This window comes from Beta vulgaris, chromosome 1 (assembly GCF_026745355.1).
Source record: "Beta vulgaris subsp. vulgaris cultivar EL10 chromosome 1, EL10.2, whole genome shotgun sequence".
Lineage (NCBI taxonomy): Eukaryota > Viridiplantae > Streptophyta > Magnoliopsida > Caryophyllales > Amaranthaceae > Beta > Beta vulgaris.
In genome coordinates this window covers 52691009-52711278 of record NC_079202.1, presented here as the reverse complement: position 1 = coordinate 52711278, position 20270 = coordinate 52691009, and the positions used below count along the sequence as shown (strand labels likewise).

Below are 20270 nucleotides of genomic sequence, written 5' to 3'. Positions count from 1 at the left end.
GTCCCAGTTTGTTTTTAGCTTTCAAGGATATTATGCAGGCTCTTTTCCATTGGTTATAGTTGTTGCCATCTAACGGTTCAGGTGATAGGATGTAACTTGGGTGGTCTGCGTGATGAAGAAAAAGGGTATGTGAAGGGTCTATTTTCTGGGTTTCTTCCATTTCACTGGGGAAGATGAAGATAGATAAAGAAAGAAGGAGAAGTGGGTAAAACGGAGATTAATGATAAAAAAAATGAAGGCTTTATCGAGAAACGCGCTCTGATACCATGAAAACTTGAGTGACAAAATGATGATTCCCAGTATTAGGGATGAATATGACGGCGCATGATACGATGATGTTGTGGATATTTGAGCTGTTGTATTAATGAGTGAAATAAAATATACAACCTTAACCTAGAAAAGAGAAGGAATACTATATATATACATGATGATAAAGTAAACCTAAATAAAAGCTGTAGGCCCAATATACAATGAATAGTTACAATAAGTATGGGCCGAAAGGAAGGAATGTGATATATTCCTTTAAAGTAGTTGATTTCGACTTATCTGAATCGTTAGAACTTATTTTAACTTATTATTTCTATTATCCGTCAAAATAGGTTGAGCTGAACAATACTTAATTTTTTTGCTTTTTAAAAGAAGTGGGGAGGGGAGCATATCATTAACCAGATCAAGTTCTTTCAAGGCTTGGGTGACTGGGGTGAAGTTCTCAAATACAATCAACTCCTCCTAATTACGGGGACAAATAAGAGCAACATAATGGTTAACCGCATTCTCCACTCTCTTCACATAAGAACAATACCTAACTTTATCACTTTTAAGTTGTAGGTTATATTTGTTCAATTTACGACCACCAGGCCGTGAGGCTTTCCCAAGCGACGTTTTCTATTTACATTTGAAAAAAAAAAAAGTTTTGTTAAGTTTCAATAAGTTACAAAAATAATTCTCAAAAATTCAGATTAGCAATCAATCAAATAAAACACAAGCATAACGTGTTATATGTAGCCATGTAGGAGAGTCGGTTTGCCCTTTCTGATTTTTCAACTTCTCTATCTAAGGAGGTTCACCATTCACCAATCACCATCAAAAATATGCTTCATTGGCCATGTGGCCCATGACAATCACCATGAAATCGATTTTTCCCACACTTTCCCCCACCAAATAAGGACCTCCCATGCCTTCCCTTAAATCAGGATGGCCCTAGAGTCGATGCCTCGGTCGCCTTTATTTTGCCATCCATCTTCGCTTCACTAATCTACGCAAGTAGGTGTATTATGTACATGATACATCTAATACTAATTTTTTGCTCATTTATAGTTCTCCTTTTGAGTATATTTTGTTCATTTGGAGGATTTCAAATGAGCAATGAGCAAAAAAATAATGTTTCGCCTTTAAAATAGGAAAGTCGCCTATCTTATTGTAAGTCCACTCCACCGCGACATTGCATACAATCTACAAGTAATCAATTGCTCTAAAAAATTCTAGTTCTCCAACTGAAGAACCCAAATTAATGGTTCTAGATTCTGTTCAAGGAAAATTAAACTATGACCTACTATTGTCTAACTTGTTCATTGGCACATTTGGTAAATGGCCACCAAATCACCACAGTTGTGTAAATCTACATATGCAGTTCAAGGGACTTCCACATGAAGTAACATGATGACTTTATGGGCTCTCCTTTCCTCTGACAGAGTGTGCAACTGATGATAACTCATAAGCTCTCTAGTAGCATTTCCTGTTCTTGAATTACTCACTAAGATTCATAAATTCACAATTTAAAACTGAATTTTTCAATGATGATATGCTCAAGAAGCCAGATTTCAATCCACATAAACATAATATACGCACTAGTAAGTAGTAACACTACCAGATAGCAAGCTTGAAAATGGGGCAACATATCATACTTGTATCCAAGGTGTTACGCTTACTCCACTGCTTGGCGGACTCTTCGCAGGACCGCCAACCAGCTCTACAACCGGAACACAAGGATCACAGTAGCAAGGGCATTATATCTTCATGGAATGTGTAAAATCATTTACATTAATTTACTTTTTCAAGTGATAATGCTTATTCACAGCTTCAAGCACTTGAAAAGTAATCTTCAATCCTTTAGGGAACACAGCCATGTCACCACTTTCTATTTCGAAAGATCCGTCATGTCCATCAACTGAAACCTTGGCTTTACCTTCCAGCAGGTACATTGTCTCCTCCGCTTCAAAAGTCCATGGAATTATGCTTGGTTGAGAACTCCACCTATTCACATTTTTGTACTATGTTAGGTAAAAAAAATAAAAGCAGCTTCATGAAAGCATAAGTGAGACCATGACAATGTGATAGGTACAAGCTATACAGATTTTTACATGCTACATGATATCTGGTCTTATATTATGGTAGAATTTTGTATATGTGAGAGTCTTCTTGCATAAATCAACCAATCGTAATTGTGATGAGTTCTACCAAATACAGAATGTATTGCTAAAGTTTCAACACTGGCTAGCACACTTCACTTTTAAGTTTGCAGTAGCCAGCAGCAACTAATATTAATCAATGATTCAACATTTGGAAAAGTCTAAATGTAGAGGCCAAAGGATCAGGAGAGATATATGCATCAACAGACAGGTTTAAATTTTTGGCGAGAATAAAAGATGAACGCCTCCTTATAGGAGTATCCATTACTTAATTGGATCATCCGAAGCTTATTTCCAATCATAAGCAACACAGGGTACAGAACAGGCCATGCACTGTCCTTCTCGGATATTCTTGTCCATTTAACCTCGTACACATAAAAAAAATTGAAGTCTTATCAAATAACTGAATAAGCCGTAAGTGAGCCATGTTTCCTGGTCGGTCCTACCAAAACTAAATTGCACAAACTTGGAAAAAAAAAATCTATCTACAATGAACAGTTCAGAAATTGCAACTTTACAACCTTGAGAAGTACAAAATTATTAAGCAAAAAATCAATATGCAAGAAGAAAGCAAAAGCAATAAAATCATTTTTTCACTCAAAGCCTCAACAGCGTTGAACCATAAGCTCTGGTAATGCATACAAGCCAGAGTCTTATGGCCGCTTAATAGCCCAGTAATAAACAGCGGTAATGGTATACAATTTATATGTATTTTTTAAAAATAAAGAGTCTCACGCCAAGCGGTAATGGAACTTCAACCTCGGAACATGTGATATTCTTGACAAAATTCTATTACCACTTAATACCACCTCTAGAGTGGTTGTGGGTGGTAATGGAAATTTATGAAGAAATAGAGGTATTTGAGGATGGAGAAGTATTACGATGAACATTTGGATGATACGTTCTTCACAAATATACCTATAGATTCATTAAGAATGATCATACGCCTGTCATGCATTGTATGTCCGATAATAGGTCCCATTCTTCTAGCCTTCCCCAGGAGTGGACTATTCATAGCTGCTACAAAGTTCAACCCAATGCTTTTTTCTGTCCTAGTTGTTACCCCTATTTATTTCCATCTACCAAACGGACTAGCCTTCCAGCAACAACCCCAAAAACCACTACGTCGTCTCAAGGATTGGGCATATAATCCAATTTTAGGCACTGGAGTTAATGTAACATAAGGATACTGTATACGATACAATATACCTTTTTACTTGCAGTGCAGGCAAACTTACCATAAGGGGACAAGGCAACAAAATCTTGGAGATGGGGTTATCCTCTCTTGCAATACCCTCCTTATCCGCTAAAATGGGAGGAGGGGGGAATCCCCCATTCAACTCCCTGAATTAATCACACCTTAACCTAAATTTTTTGGTTGCTGAATGTGAATCTAATAAAGCTAGCCCTTAGCAATTTACACGCAGATTAGCAACTCTACTTGCAACTTCATGCTATAAAGGCTCCTATAACCAATGCCAGAAATACATAATGAGCAGAGAAATATAGCCAAGAGCAAATAAACTAGACACAGCATGGCCCCATTTAGCTTTTGGAAAATAGCTAACAATACACAAGCTTCGCATATATAGCATTCAGCTATGCTCCCAAGTCCCAAGCATAGAGATGAGCAAAATACCACCACCCCCTGAACTCATAGGCTTCGGCGATACCTTCAACCTTACAATACTGGCTAGTATTTGGCATTAGAAGCTTCCCATCAACCCCATACTCAAACCATTTCTACCCAACAACAAAGAAATCAATCTTCCTATGGACATTCAAGCTACTAGACCCCTATGCCACTTCCACCTTCTGGCAACCCATTAGGCCATTTTATTTAATCCAATCATATCATTTCACCTAAGAAACATAGACAATTATCAATCAAATACAAATTAAGCATAACCCAATATCCACAAACTTGCATTACACAATGCAACCAAATTTGTGGAATTCTAGTTCCAATTTCTAAACAAAGATAACTCCTTCATCAACAATAACAATGCCAGAGCCTTAATCCCAATAAACGGGGTCGGCTACATAAGTCAAGATTTTATCTCCGATGGCAATCGTAATTTCTTGATCAACAATACTCCAAATTTCTTTTGACTAAAAACTTAAGAAGGATAGACATTTATGTTCCAATTCCCACTACCCTAATCACCTAACTCACATTTGAATGTTAACAATACACAAGCTTCATTTGCCAAAGATATGGTATCGAATCCCGTCTACATCATTTGCTCTTGTGGCTCTCTCTACACCAAAATTTACCTCACATTTACCCTTTAACCCAGGAAAAAAAAACAAATTGAAGAAACCCCAAATCAAAATCCATGAAATAAACCTTCAAAACCAAAATTCATACAAGAAAAAAAATGTTCTTACTGGGGCCAAGTGGTGACTTGAAGGTCATCAAGCTTAGACTGAGGAGGGTTCTTCTGAATCTTGACTCCATGAATTTCTGAGATAGGTGTGACATTATTTTCTGCTGCTTTTTCCATTGAAGTGATGATTTCCTTTGAATTTTGAGGTGTTGTAAGAAAAACATAGGCTATAATTACAGAAACTAGTAACAACAAAAGAGATGGTAGGAATAAGGGTTTTGAAATCTTCATTGACTTCCCTAAAATAGCGTGCAAGCTGGCAGGATTTTTTATTTATCCTGGTATGCTATAAAATCCGGCGTCTTCACGGCGCCGACGAGTTCATTGTTTATGTTTTTATTTTACATAGGGAATGGTGGAAGGTAAGGGAAAGGGAAGATGAGGGTAAATGGAGCAAATAGAGGGTAAATTTGTTTTTTTTAGGGTAAAGAGAAGGTGCCTTAACTTGACCGGAATTTCGTACAGGTCAACTTGATTCGATTTTACAGGCAAAGTTCCTTAAAAGTAGGGGATAATTGTAAAGAAAAATCCCGACATTTAAAGTGTCTCTAGTGGAGTTTGATCTCACAATCTCAAAATTGTGAGATACAAACCAGGCCACTCAATCAAGTACTACTTGGTGCAACCAGGGGGTAAATGGGGAAAGGGGTAATATTAAGGGTTGTATCAGTATTTCTATATGTATTTAGGGCGATTTTAAGTAAATTTAGGGCAGCATGGTTGGCTCAAGTACTAAGGACTCTTGACTCTTGAGTCTAGTGGTATGGTTTTCTATCTCCCGCATGGGAGACTAATGTTCAAATCTTAGTGGAAGTAAAAAAAATAATATTATTGGGGGAAGGGGTTGGGGCTTGTTGGGCCTCTGGGTGAGTGGTCATGTGTGAGGCTCCTCAGAGGAAATTCATCTTACCACGGGTTCCTGAAAAGGGGCCAAAAAAATGGTTGGTTCAAGTGATGAGTTTCTTTATCTTCTCTAGGAAAGTTTAAGGTAAAATCTTACCTACACATTTGCTTGAGATTTAAGGAGGAGGGGGTGTTAGGGATATGTGACTTGTAATGGGTCGTTGGGTATGTGCATTGTGCAAGGGCAACCCAGGAAATTTCTTATAACCTATTTTTAAAAAATTAATAAAATTCTATTTTGAAAAGTTATATACTTATAATTACATGGATGAATTAATACATACCTGTCATAGACTTAAAAATTAACATGGAGTAAGCATGGGACGTAACTGAAAGTCGCGTTGTATCATGTCGACCTCTTGATCAATTCTTTGAAAACAAGGCTCATGCATGACCTAATTCATGCAACAGGCTACGTGCCACGTGGAGCCAGCTTTGACTGTGGTTCGTTTAAGATTTTTTCCTTCCTTTTTCCTGTTAAAATTAAAGAGACCAACCTTTCATGTTCATATCGATTTTTCAAAAGTAATATCTATGCGCAATCGAGCATCATGCCTTTCATCTTGTGTCTAGTCATTAGCAAATTTATGTGTAAGGTCGATCCTTATGTTAACATGATCCGTAGTGTGGTAAGTTGGATTATTATAAATAAATTAGACATCCTTTTCTAAAGGAGAATTTCTAATTTATTAGTATGAAGGGAACAAAGCTTTAAAAATAAATTGCCACTTTATTTGACCAAATGTCTTTAAAACCTATTTCAAAGGAATAATTATCTCCATCAGTTTCGTACTATTAAATGCTAAAGTTTGTGCTATGACGAAGATTAGTGCGTAGATCAATTGCTTCCCGAGCTAGGATATAGAACTTCTCTAATTGTCTCAATATAAATGTTTTTTTTGGTCAAGCCAATTATCCTAAAAGTATCATGAGCATATTCAGTAGCTAATATAGAACAGTTTGATCCATTAAAATTAGGTTTAAAAAACCTTATTTATAAAAATAAGGAACACAAATGATGCGTTGAGTGGACATCGAGATAATGAGAGAAATGATTTTTTTTCTCTATATAAAAAAAGTAGGTTATATTTTAATTAAAAAATATAAAAATTTTATAATTTTAATTATTCCGTCAAATGCAATGGTAACTTAGAAGTTTAGGGTTACCTGAGATAAACTTGCAAATGTGAAAATTAATTTAAAAAATGATCTAAATGTTATAATCTCTTGTGAAATTCAGTAATAAATACATTAACATTTCCAATTAAACTTTTAACTTATGAAATGAATATGCAATGTACTTAGACATGGCCAATATGGCGCATCACGAAACCGACAACCCGAATAGACGTTAACTAGTCAGATATGAACTCGATGCACCTTGAAAATGACCCAACTTGGATCAATGAGAACTATACCGTCAACTATGATTCCAAACTTTAAAGTAAACAAAATTCGTTTAGTCTTTCACTCTCCTAATAACTTATATCTCCTTTGATAATATTTCTCTCTTGATATTATATTTTAAAATGATACAATGTATTTTGAAATAGTATAGTGAATTTAAAAATGATATAATGTATTTTGACATGATAATATTTTGCTGAGTTTTTGGCACGAGTGTTGCACATGATATAGTATATATTGACATGACATAGTGTATTTTGAAATCACAAAGCGTTTTGACATGATAGTGTTTTGCTTTATTTTTTTTGGCATGATAGTGTTGCATGATATAATGTGTGTTAACATGATATAGTGTATTTTGAAATGATATAGTATAGTTTATTTGTATATTATGCAAAATTACCATAATCGATCGTTATAGTGTTGATATGATTGTGTATTTTGACATGATATAATATGTTTTAACATGATATAATGTATGTTTGTTCTAAACGACTATTTTTGTTAAAATTTTAAAGCGCGAGAATCTTATTGAAGAGAGAGAAAATCGCGAATTTTGAAAAGTGGGAGCGACTAGTTTTGTAATAGGGTACATACTTACGCCTAATCCATAATATTTTTAATGTGAATCGGGTCCATGTAAAACGGATTGATGACCCTATTTGGCTATTTCCTTTAAAAGAAATAATTATTGGAGTTGGAACCCTATTGTACGTTGGGCAACTGCAACATATGCTCAAGCCCAAGCCCAGCTAATCACCCCTATAAAAATAAATATACAAATTAATTAAAACAATATCTAAAGCGTCGTCGTTTTTAACTAGGGTTTTGGTTTCATAGAAGAAAAACCTAGACTTCACAAATATATTCTCACTTGTGCGTTTTGAGCCTCCACCACCAAAGAGAGAGAGAACACCGCCCCTCGGAACTTCACATCGCATCTGCAAAAATGGTACATCTTTCTTCTCTACTTTTCCTTATTCCATAATAGTCAATATAATTATTTTGATTTTCAACTAATTTATCTGCTTCATTTATTAATTGGTGATTAATTTTTTCTTGTAAATGAACAGTCTTTGGTGGCTAATGAAGAATTTCAACATATTTTGCGTTTGTTGAACACAAACGTTGATGGTAAACAGAAGATCATGTTTGCCATGACTTCAATCAAAGGTATTGGTCGTCGTTACGCCAATATTTGCTGTAAGAAGGCTGACATTGATATGAACAAAAGGTACACTTTTTTTGGGTTTTTTTTTTTTCTGGGTTTTAATTTTTTCTTTCTTAGTTATCTAAATAACTAAAAAGGAATTAGCTTTATGCTAATTTATATGAATGAATGATATGAACAAAAGGTTTAATTTTCTGGGTTTTAATTTTTTTTTTCTGGGTTTTAATTTTTTCTTTCTGGGTTATCTAAATTATTAAAAAGGAATTAGCTTTATGCTAATTTATATGAATGAATGATATGAACAACAGGTTTAATTTTCTGGGGTTTAATTTTGTATTGTTGGGTTACTTAAATTATTGCAAAAAGGAATTAGCTTTGTGTTAATTTATATGAATGAATGATACGAACTTAGTTAAGTTTTTTAGAACTATGGGTATGTGATTATTTTTGGGTAATTGTTTAGTTTTCTGGGTTGCTGTGGAATTAAGAAGGAATTAGTAGTATGAGATAAATTTTTTTAGTTTAGGGTTCTGGATATTTGTAGCTTAATTTAGTATGCTATTTTGATAGCTGGGTCGGAGATTTGTAATTTTGGAACTTATCTCTTTTAGTTTACCTTTTGATTAGGGTTGTTAGTAATTTGATTATTTAGGATGTGTACAGAAGAAATCAGTGAAGGTTAAGTGTGATGTTGGTTTATGGAGCTGTTGCTGTTGTAATATCTGGTTCTGAGTAGTATTTTAGCATCTTTTGGTTCGATATTAGAGTATCTAGGCTAGTTAATATCATTGAGTGATGTGAATCTGCTATAGTGTTTTATGTTGTTTGAGATTGACACCCTCATAGTGTGAATATTATATGTGTATTCGGCTGCAGTTCTTCATTTGTATTTCTATTGTTGTGTTGTTAGTTTAGTTGGTTATGGAACTATTTCGCACCCAATATTGATCCAAAATTGTAAACGCTGTGGTTGCAAATTCATATTTTGTAGGAGTTTATTCAGTTTATGAATTTGGTTTTCCATCAGGCCATCCATTATCCTTGGATATTGACAACTAAAGTACTTGGCACATTTTTTTCCATTGCTTCAATCTCATACTTCTCATCCTTGTGGCCGGACATGTAACTTTTGATATCGATTCTATGTATTGCTCTAGAATATTAACTTTATGAGTCCCAGTTATTACTTGGAAGATAATCTCAAGTGTGTAATCTTTTCTCTAGGGCTGGTGAGCTTACTGCTGCAGAGCTCGACAATTTGATGACAGTTGTTGCAAACCCTAGGCAATTCAAAATCCCAGACTGGTTTCTTAACAGGCAAAAGGATTACAAGGATGGCAGATTTAGTCAGGTTCTTTCTAACCAACTTGACATGAAACTCAGGGATGACCTTGAGCGTCTGAAGAAGATCAGGTGTGTTTTCACTTGTGCTGTATTAGACCCTAGCTGTGTCATGCTACCTTTAGTAAAAGTAGCATCATTTTGAGTTTCCAGGTCCAAGTTAAATAAGATTTGATTATTTACACCATAAAATATACATAAAAACATAGTTAAGTGGGACGTTTTAATTCCGTCTTGATGTTTAGTTCTAACATGACAACTTTTAAACTTGTTATCTCTTACATAATCATGTATTTAAATGGTCAAATTGCCTCAATAGAGACTTTAAGAATCATAGTGTTGCAACTTTTGTGACGCGGTGAAAGGGCTGTAAAATGTGTGTAGCATTTTGACTATAGATTGTGAATCACTTCCTCAGACAGGGTAGCAGAGAACACATTTTAACCTTCTTCTAGCTCAAACACAGTTAATCTTCTGCTAGCTTAAACTGCTTTATGTTTCTGCATTTTGGTTTAATTGTTGAACATTATCTGATTTGCTTACATGAGTTGACGACTGCTCTCGTTACAGAAACCACCGTGGACTACGTCACTACTGGGGTCTGAGAGTTCGTGGACAACACACCAAGACTACCGGACGTAGGGGAAAGACTGTTGGTGTCTCAAAGAAGCGTTAAGGATTATGGATCTTTTACTACAAATTATCATGTCTTCTTTTGTTTTATGAAAACCTAGTCTTGAGAATGATACAAGTAATGCTGTTTTGGCCAATTGAGGCAGTTGATGTTATTTTTGTAGATCAGAGCTTCCAACTCTTGATACTTTAGTTGAGAGAAGGTATGCTTGTAGACTTTGCGTTAGTAGTGAGTAAAATACTTAGTCGTTTACCATGCGGCTTTATTTGAACTTTGAAGTCATGAATTTCTTTGTTTAAGTCGATGCCTCTTTTGATCTTTTGATACTTAGATTCCATTGGAATGTAGCCATTGATTAGTACATGACTACATGGTAATATAATCATAACTTGTCTGATTTTCTTTATGAATTATATTTCCACTGAAATTCGACATCTAATTATCTAAACTCTAAAGTGTTTTGGGTCCATTTAGTATTACATTTAAAGCGAAAAAAAGCAGTATTGGATGATAATGCATATAAAAAAAATGTACTTATGTGAGATTAATATTAGATTTATCTTGATATATTTATATTTTAAGATGTCAAATTTTTATAATTTTTATTTATAGGGAATTAAAATTATTAATGGTTAAACATATGCGTTGACAAGCGTGTTTTGAGAAGATTTTTAAGTATTTTGAAATAGCGGGATTGTATAACTTTATATATTCAACTTAATAATCACTTTTTTTTCAATTAAAAAGTAGGAAAGACAACTATAATATAGAAGTATGTTGTACAATTTAAGTTTTAACTTTATTTTCTATAAAGAAGAAACTTTGTCAAAATTCACCTTTAATATGTTTTGGGGAGCCATATTTTATAATTCTTTTGACACTAATTCACATTCTATCAACTTTTTTTTATCTGAAATCATCTCTTGTCGAATTCCTCTTATTGCTGAAGAACCTTGGATGTCAACCACAATATGTAGAGTACGTGACTTAAACCTCTTTTCTTTCGTTTTCCTTCCATTACCCGTTATTTACCCCATTTTGAATTTCTGTTGTGAGGATTTTGCTACTAATTTAAAGGTGATTTGAAGGTTTTATGAAGAAGAAAGCTGTTGGATTTCTCAAGTGAATATATTATATATGTCTCACAAAATTATAAGACTTAACCCTAATTTTTCATTTTGTCCAATCCTCGTAAAGTCGGAGAATTTGATCACTTTAATGTAAGTCTAAAAATTGAAAATAAGAAGCTAATGGTAAACTTACCATTGCATTAATTGAGAGGGGTACAATATAGATAAAATTAATAATTTAATGGTACAACCTAGAAAAGAGAAAAAAGAAGGCCGCAAGATAAAAAAAAAAAAAAACATGGAGTACACTATTAAAAAAAACCAACATTTTGAAATAAGCGAAATACTTTTCGAGATAATCAAAATACCGACCTAAAAGAAAGATACAAAATTATTAAAAAAAGTCTATTTTTAATATAAAATTATACCTAATCACTAAGGGGTCGTTTAGTTCACTATATTTGGATTTCAAGAAACGAAATCAATTACCGATTCCATTTCTTCTTGTTTGGTTCAACCCCTCATCAATCCCTTACCATTACTTGATGGTAATGGATTGTCTCAATGTGTTACCGTCCTTCCCCCTCAAGTAACAAAATCCATTACTTGAAGTTAAAATGGTTACCCTCCCTTTTCATTCCTGGGCTTTGTTAAACGACGCCCTAAATTTTCCTACTAACGCCTAAATACATTATTTTTATACCTTGTATTTTTTTTTTCCCTCTCATCCCCTTATCCCCTAGGGCAGTGATGCTTTTCTTACTCTCCCTCACCACTGCCTCACCACTCCCTCCACCTTGCCACACCACCACCACCACCACCACCTCATCCCCGGTAGACACCACCTTCTTCTCTCTACCTTCTCTGTTTTTTCTCCCTTTTTCTGATTTTTTTTTTTTAAAATAAGGGGGCGTCCACCAAGGACGCCCGTCCTTTGCAGGCGCCTCACGATGCCACTGGTGGTGGGGCGTCCTTGGTGGACGCCTCCCCTTCTTTTTTAAAAAAAAAAAAAAAATTCAAAAAAATAAGGGGGTGCCCACCAAGGACGCCTCACCACCGGTGGAGGCGTCCTTGGCAGGCGCCTCACCATGTGGTGGAGCGCCTGCCAAGGACACCTCCACCGGTGGTGGGGCGTCCTTGGTGGGGCCCCCTTATTTTTTTTAAAAAAAAAATTTCAGAAAAGGGAGAAAAACAGAGAGATACTCGCCGGAATTCGAAGAGGTGTTGCCGGAGGAAGGTCCTTGCCGCCGCAAATCACCACTGCTCCTCGCCGGAATTAACCTTCACGCCGGAGATACTCGCCGGAATTCTTCTTCTCGACGGAGTATGAGAGTCTTTGCAAATGTTTGTTGATGAGAGAGATGGAGTAAGAGAGTGGAGAGAGAGTGAGAAGTGAAGGAGGGTCAAGAGGGTGAAAAAGAGTGGGAAAGTGGTGATGAGAGTGGAAGTGGGAGAGTGGGAGTATAAGAATACACAAATACAAATTTATGTATTTATACAGGGCGTTAGTATGAAATTCTAGGGCGATATTTAGCAAATGAGTTCATTCCTTGACTTGAACAAACACTCCATAAAGGTAACATTTTTGTTACCGTTCCCTTATTCTATTTGTATCTGTTCTCTTTTCATTCCATATCTTGAACCAAACGACTTCTAAATGAATCAAACTAGTCACCGAAAGAAATTAACGTGATCACTATTGTGCTAATTATTTTTTTGAAAGAATTGTTTTTTTTTGAGTGGTTTTAAAGAATTGTTTCATTTGTTTTAGAATGGAGTTTTGAGAAGAGTATAAAGTGCATAACTGTAGTAGGAAAAGACATAGAAAAAGAAGTTTGTAACCCTAATCTCCAAATTTCAATCCGTAGGATTTGCTTTAGGGAAATTCCATCTCTCTATATCGATTACCGATTCCAATTCCAGTTTTCTTTTCTATCTAAAATTTCGATTTCCATAATCAACTCAAGTACTTGTCGAGGAAAGAGATTGAAGGATTTTTTCGACGATTTCAAAGAATTGAAGGTTTGTTTAGTATTAATTTTACTATATATCGTAAGTTATAAGATTCCAAGTTTTTAGTTCATGATTAAAATTTTGAGTTAGAAATTTTCAATTGAATTCACTACCATCACTAGTATGCGATGCTCGCTCAAATAAATAAATAAATAAATAAATTAAAATCCTGATTTTTGGGGTTGAGTTTAACCCACTGAATCTCTCCTGTATACACCACTGCTCGTAATGTATCGTTGTTATTATCTTGCATCTGGGCTACTTTTATAGTGAGAAAGATAAAAGTTGTGGGTGTAAGAGTTATGTAATTTAAAAACTTGGAAGAAATGAAAGCAAGCATTTGAAGGATTTGATAACAATTCATAATGTCATGAATTTCTCGAATGAACCGCACTCCTTCATATACGATCAGGAGTCCAGTCCATTGATGAGAAGTGAGTGGGGAAAGCTTGAACCCAATTCCTACAGTGATGAATATAAGCGCAATTGAAGAAATTTACGCAATTGTATGGAGATACCGCTGCGACATGTTACTATTTACATATCCCCGTGATTATTTAGGACAAACTGTTAAGTGTAGGATCTTGCTAGTGTTAATTAACTCATTCTGTAATTGCTACATTTTCTTACTTGTATCCATTTCATTGTTCTCTTTGTGTATGTCATTGGTTTATGTATGTTTGAAGCTATTCTAAAATGAAGCTATGATGCAGGATTTGTGATCCAAGATTATCTGTTATAACCTATGGGAGGACATAAGCATCCCAGGAAGCAGAAGAACTACCGCTCCCACCGAGATCAATCTAGCTCTAGCTATGACCCATGTGTGGAGGGAAGGTCTCTCCCATCGGAATATGATATTAACGAAGAGAGTGAACCTACTCCTAAAGTCCAGCTCGCTATGTGGGATTTTGGACAATGTGATGCAAAAAGGTGTACTGGAAGAAAACTAGCTAGGTTTAATTTGTTAAAGGAATTGCGTGTCACTGCTGGTTTTGGAGGCATTGTATTGAGCCCTGTTGGGACTCGATGTGTCTCAAGAGAAGACTATACTTTAATCAAGCAACGAGGATTGGCTGTTGTGGACTGCTCGTGGGCTCGATTGACTGATGTTCCGTTTGTGAAACTTCGGTGTACTGCTCCTCGGTTATTACCATGGTTAGTGGCGGCAAATCCGGTGAATTATGGTAGGCCATGTGAACTATCTTGTGTAGAAGCATTAGCTGCTGCTTTGTTAATTTGTGGTGAAGAGGAAACAGCTCATTTGTTGCTTGGGAAGTTCAAGTGGGGGCATGCTTTTTTGTCACTTAACAAGGACATCCTTAAAGTGTATTCTGAGTGTAAAGATAGTGCTGAGATAATTTCAGCTCAGAATGCCTGGTTATCTAAACAAAAAAATCCACAGCCCTCCAGTGTCTTGCAAGATCATGAAGAAGAAAATCATGGGGAATCGAGTGATGTAGAGGCCGATTCCTGTGATTCTGATGATGGGCTTCCGCCATTGGAAAGGAATCTAAATCATCTCAAGTTAGAGGAGAGTGAAGAAGAAAGTGAATCAGAGGAGGTTCAAGAGTAAGGTAGATTTGGTTGCTATGATTTTCCCCGGTTATTGAAGGTAAAATCATCAACCACTAATTATAGTTTGTCCGGAACATACCATTGCTGTAGCCTATAGGTGAATCACAATTCGAGTGTCAGGGAGACAAGTTCTTTCCGATCATAGGATATTAGGAATATACGTACACTTCTTTGTGAACCGCCAATCTTTATGGCTATCTTGGTGGACATGTTTTCTCTACCTTTACGAGTTCAATAATTTTGTAAGTTTGGTGAAGTGGGAAATGAGGATCAAATATCTGTACCAGTGAGTATGGAGCTCGTTTTATTCCTGATGTGTTAAATTTTTTAGAATCGAGTCAGCGTGTATGCTTAACTTCAACATCAGTATTTTTTTGTTAGAGAAATGAAAAATGATAGCAGCTGGTATTATTCTCTTGCATATGAATCCCAGTTTGGAGAGTTATATAATGTAGCATGTAGTTAATATTGCTTATTAATGGAGGAGTAAGATATATTTATCACAGGTACATCTATTATCAAACTAGTTTCTGCTTTTCTTGGGTAAATGTAAGGATAAAAACCAGGCTAAGCTGATAAGAATTGTGAAATTAATCTTTTACCAGCAGTGTGAAGAACTGTATACCAAGGAATCAGAGGATCAGTTGAAGACTTGAAGGCTGTTCTTTTATTTCACCGAAGATTTGAAATATCTAGATTAGCAATTCAGAATTGAAACGAAAAGTTAAAATGGCAGCAGTAATTCCTGAATTTTGAATTGGCAAACATGATAGCATAAACACCACAAATTACAGCTTCTCCAAATTCGACTCTAATGCATCAGCCATGAGGTTACATTCACATAACGCCAACAAATGCTTATGGATGACTGTAAAATCTAGATTGGATACTGACTCTGCTATACCAGATCAACAACTTTGTCTTAGGATGATCACAGCTCTGAAGGAGATTTGGTTCATGTGCACAACTGGAAACCATCCGGGCAATCTCAAGTTGTCCAATCATAATCTTAATCCTCTAGATACTCTCAAATTTTTTGTAGTAAACCACCTTATAAACTCACATTTGTGAACTGAATAACATTACAGCAGCAAGAAACAGCAACCAGCATGGTGATATTTTACATAAATTCTGGCCCCTAATGTTGGATACGAGGCTGTCTCAAAAAATTGAGTGGCCCTGTACTTAAGCTGATAATTGGTCCACTGTACAAGCTATGCTTATTGTTTTACAAAATGCACAATGAACACTGAGCACGCATAGCTGTCGTGAGAGTCAATTGGCCAGTTTATGAATATTTGGCAAGTTTCGATCCAAAATGACGTGCCAAGTGCCAACAGTCCATAAACTGTGTTGGGGTGTTGGTGTGCAACGTGGATACTATAGGAACAATATAGCTCTTGTGACTTTGGCTTTGGTGCATTGTGTGCCATGTTGAACTACTGTATCTGCAACGACTGTCCGTTTCAATTGGTGGCAAAGAATTCGGATCCTGGTTGTGGAAAGCCTCAGGAGCTCTTTGATACCTAGATCCCAGCAATAATTTTTGTCCAGCTTCTGTAGATGAGGATCCTTATGCATTATATATCATCAATATCTTGCTGTAACATCATGCTTCTTTTTAGTATCTGCAGCTGGTGTCTTACTTCTTCAATCCTCGGGTGTGACTGATCACCTGATGAGAAAACTTCCAAGCTTTTCACTGTCTCAACCCAGCTCAATCCTGGATCCTTTTCCAAATTAAGTCCTCTTACTCTTTTCCTTACCTCCATGACACCATCCCAACTCCCAACAGAAGCATAGAGATTTGAAAGTAAAGTGTGAGTTGCACTATCTTGTGCATTAAGTTGTAAAATTTTCGCTGCAGCATGAAGTCCCATAGACAAATTTTTGTTAGAAACAGCTGAACTCAACACAGTCCTCCATAATGCAAGATGGTTCTTAGTAAAATCTGACTCTAGAATAACTTCCACTGCCTCTTCTAGCAGCCCTGCTCGACTGAGCAAACTTACCATGCAAGCGTAATGCTTAAGCCCAGGAGAAAGCCCCTTTTCCTTCATATAATTCCACAAGTGCTTCCCGCTATCAACTAGACCACAATGGCTGCAAGCAGAGAGTAGTGAAATAAATGTCACTTGATCTGGTTCCAGACCATGAACTAGAAACTCATCAAACAGTCTTATTGCATCCTCAGCCTTTCCATGGTGACTGTAGCTGCCTATCATTGAGTTCCAACACTTCAAGTCAGGGTTATCGATCTCATTAAAAATTGACTTGGTAGCTTGCAGGTCACCATTTTTGGCATATGCGTTGATAAGACTTCCACATACTGACATCTGAGAATCACACCCAGCTTTTATAGCCACAGAATGAAGCATTTCACCTTGTTTCAGAGTTGCAAGATCAGCACATGCACTCAAAGCACTACTCAAAGCAAAGTCATCAATTTTATGACCTCCTTTCCACATCTCATAGAAGAACTTCATTGCTTTCTCACTATCTTCCACGTTAGAATAACCAGAGATCATTTCAGTCCACAGAACCACATCTTTCTTCGGGATAGAGTGGAAAACACCTTCAGCAGATTCGGTTTTACCATGCCCAAAATACATGGCAATCAATGGACTCCCAACATATACACTTCTATCCAATCCAGATACAATGACCTGTGCATGTAAGATTTCTCCATAGTACGAAGTTGATTCTCCTTGAATAGCAGATATCAGAGCTGCAAAAGTGTATTCATCTGCTTTATGAATGGCACATTGTTGCAGTTGGACAAATAGATCCACAGCTTTCTCCCCTTCTCCTTTCTCTGCATATCCTGCCATCATCGAGTTCCATGACACAAGATCCGGACTCTGAATTTCTTCAAATACACGAAATGCAGATTGGGTGTCACCACAGCTAGAGTACATGTCAATCAATGCATTCTGCAACGGCAAATCCAGGAACACACCAGTCGAGATAACTTGTGCATGAGCAAGTCGGCCATAAGAATAATCGCTCAATCTTGCACAAGCATTCAGTACCATTGAATATGTAAATTCTGTTGGAGTTGCACCACTACTCAACATCTTTCTGAATAGACATAGGCCTTCTGTCATTTTGTTGTTTTTCACATACCCTGATATGATACAATTCCAGGAGTAATCATCTTTAACAACTACATTTCCAAATACTTCAACAACAGAAGTAAGATCACCAAAATTAGAGAAGAAACAAATCAAAGCAGTTTGAACCTGCACATCAAACAATTGACCGGACTTGATAATTAAGCAATGAAGAGCCAATCCCTGAAACCGATCTCGAGCAACAGAAGCTGACTGCAATAGGCATATAAAAGTTGCCCCATTTGGTGTAAAACATTGGTACCTCATCTGGGAAAACAATTTGAAAGCATATGAGGCAGAATCAGAACGACGGGCAATCGACGAAATGATAGAATTATAAGAAATGAAGTTTCTTTGAGGCATTTTGTCGAACACAAGGTGGGCATTGATGACCGAACCGCATTTCGAATACATGGAGAGGATGTTATTATGGAGGAATGGCTTCTGGTAAGTGAAAGGTGTGGATGAGGTTAAGATGAGGGCATGGAGTTTCTGGGCTTTCTTAAGTGAAGTTATAGAGGTGCATTTTTGCAGGAGAGAAATAGTAAAAGAAGCAGCTTCATTCATATGTAAATGCCTTTAACAAAAACTAGACTTCAATATAATTTTTCCCACCAAAAACTGTTATATGAAGGGGGTTCAAAGGAAATTTAACGGTTTTATAAACAATGATGGGGTCTTTGACTATTTGGTAGTTGAGAAATGAGATGGGATATGAGAATTTATATTCATATATGATACACCCACAAAATCCTTTTTTTTTTTTTATAAGGAAAGAAAAAATAGGACTAGTCCCTAGGATAGTATTAGCCTACAACATCTTTGCGAATGATTGAAGAAAAAGCAAAATTAGAAGAAGAAAACCAATACACAAGAAAACGAGCTTCATGACCATAATGCATCATAAAATCCGTTGCCTGATTGGCTTCCCGAAAACAATGATTAATAGAAACAACTTGAAAACTCTTTATCTGATCCGCTAAATCTTTGACCAAAGAGCTAATGTCCCAGGAGACCTTCCAACAATGCCGGATAGAATTAATCACAACCAAATTATCACCTTCAACTAAAAGAGAAGAGAATCATGTGGGAGCCCAATGGTTGGAGCTCCCACCTCCCAACTTGTTGGTCGGGTGTTAGACTCTCATTAGCCCCAATTTAGGGAGTTTGTGTAAGTATTTGCTTATGAGTATAAATCCCCATTTTCCAGTCTCTGGAAGTTTCCTTACGGGGTGGGATCCCCCTTCTTACCCTCCAACTCATGAGGGTTGACACTGCTTGGGCCAGTTAATTACCGAATCAAAAAAAAGAAAAGAAGAGATACCTAAGAACCTAGCAGCACAAAGCCCCTCACAAAGACCCCACGCTTCTGCTTTAAGGATAGAACATGCAGGAGAAAGAGGCATAGCACTAGCCAGACACAACTCCCCCACATGATTACGGATAAGAAAACCAACCGAGGCTTCCCATCAGCTAGTTTTGAACCATCAAAGTTAATCCTTGTTTTTGTAAAGAGTTTTATTTCTATAAATTTTTGATTTATTTTCAATTACCTATCAAATAAGGGATACCAATATCCAATTTCTATCCTAATTAATCCCCAAAATTTGCAACCCACGTATCTTACCAAATATTCGTTGAGAACATATGAAATTGGAGCTACGTGAAAAATATTATTGTGACATTATCATATATAGTTATTTATTTAATAGTTTTTCAATATATTGTGTTTATTACTCTAGGTTATTTTTAAAGTTCACGTGCTTCATTAATTTTCTTTAAAATAAAAAATGTTAGACCCAAAAAAAGTATAAATGAGAGAAAAAGGAGAAGAAAAAAAATGAAGTTATAAATGATTTGCGTGTTTTTTTTCTCTACTTATAGAAAGGATAAAGAGCGAATAAGTTCTTGTATCATGAGTTTAGAGGACAATTGAACCCGAAAATATAGAGCCCCAGATAACTTATATCTCATTGTTTTTTTTTTTTTGAGGGGACTTATATCTCATTGTTATAACTAAAATATCTATACAAATATATTGAAGGCGTGCGTGACAATGTATACACGCCACGTGGCACCTTTGTTACTCCAGTAGAATTGTCCAATGTGTACACAAGTGACAAGTCATGTCAATTAACAAAAGTAAAATTAGCTTGCAACAAGATTTGAACTTGTGACCTCGTGCAATTATATATGACACAATTACCATCTCAACCAACTTTTAATAATGTTTTAAGTGTCC

The 20270-nt window shown here is 36.1% G+C and overlaps 4 protein-coding genes across 4 annotated transcripts; 2 read left to right on the top strand and 2 right to left on the bottom strand.

The window, feature by feature from the left end:
* Positions 1 to 1767: 1767 nt before the first annotated feature.
* Positions 1768 to 5190, bottom strand: LOC104905391 (uncharacterized). Its single transcript, XM_010693923.4, has 2 exons — positions 4800 to 5190; positions 1768 to 2253 (listed from the first exon to the last, which is right to left on the bottom strand). Exons 1-2 carry the CDS (start codon positions 5027 to 5029, stop codon positions 2046 to 2048), a joined length of 438 nt encoding a protein of 145 aa, XP_010692225.1. The 5' UTR covers positions 5030 to 5190; the 3' UTR covers positions 1768 to 2045.
* A 2709-nt stretch (positions 5191 to 7899) lies between these two features.
* Positions 7900 to 10553, top strand: LOC104905392 (40S ribosomal protein S18). The gene is made up of 4 exons (XM_010693924.4): positions 7900 to 8060; positions 8182 to 8342; positions 9504 to 9692; positions 10191 to 10553. The coding sequence occupies exons 1-4, from the start codon at positions 8058 to 8060 to the stop codon at positions 10294 to 10296; spliced, it is 459 nt and encodes a 152-aa protein (XP_010692226.1). The 5' UTR covers positions 7900 to 8057; the 3' UTR covers positions 10297 to 10553.
* Positions 10554 to 13117: 2564 nt separating this feature from the next.
* Positions 13118 to 15336, top strand: LOC104905393 (uncharacterized). The gene is made up of 2 exons (XM_010693925.4): positions 13118 to 13346; positions 14051 to 15336. The coding sequence occupies exon 2, from the start codon at positions 14083 to 14085 to the stop codon at positions 14911 to 14913; it is 831 nt and encodes a 276-aa protein (XP_010692227.1). The 5' UTR covers positions 13118 to 13346; positions 14051 to 14082; the 3' UTR covers positions 14914 to 15336.
* A 728-nt stretch (positions 15337 to 16064) lies between these two features.
* Positions 16065 to 19502, bottom strand: LOC104905569 (pentatricopeptide repeat-containing protein At3g50420). The gene has a single exon (XM_057394479.1). The coding sequence runs from the start codon at positions 18593 to 18595 to the stop codon at positions 16496 to 16498; it is 2100 nt and encodes a 699-aa protein (XP_057250462.1). The 5' UTR covers positions 18596 to 19502; the 3' UTR covers positions 16065 to 16495.
* Positions 19503 to 20270: the final 768 nt, after the last annotated feature.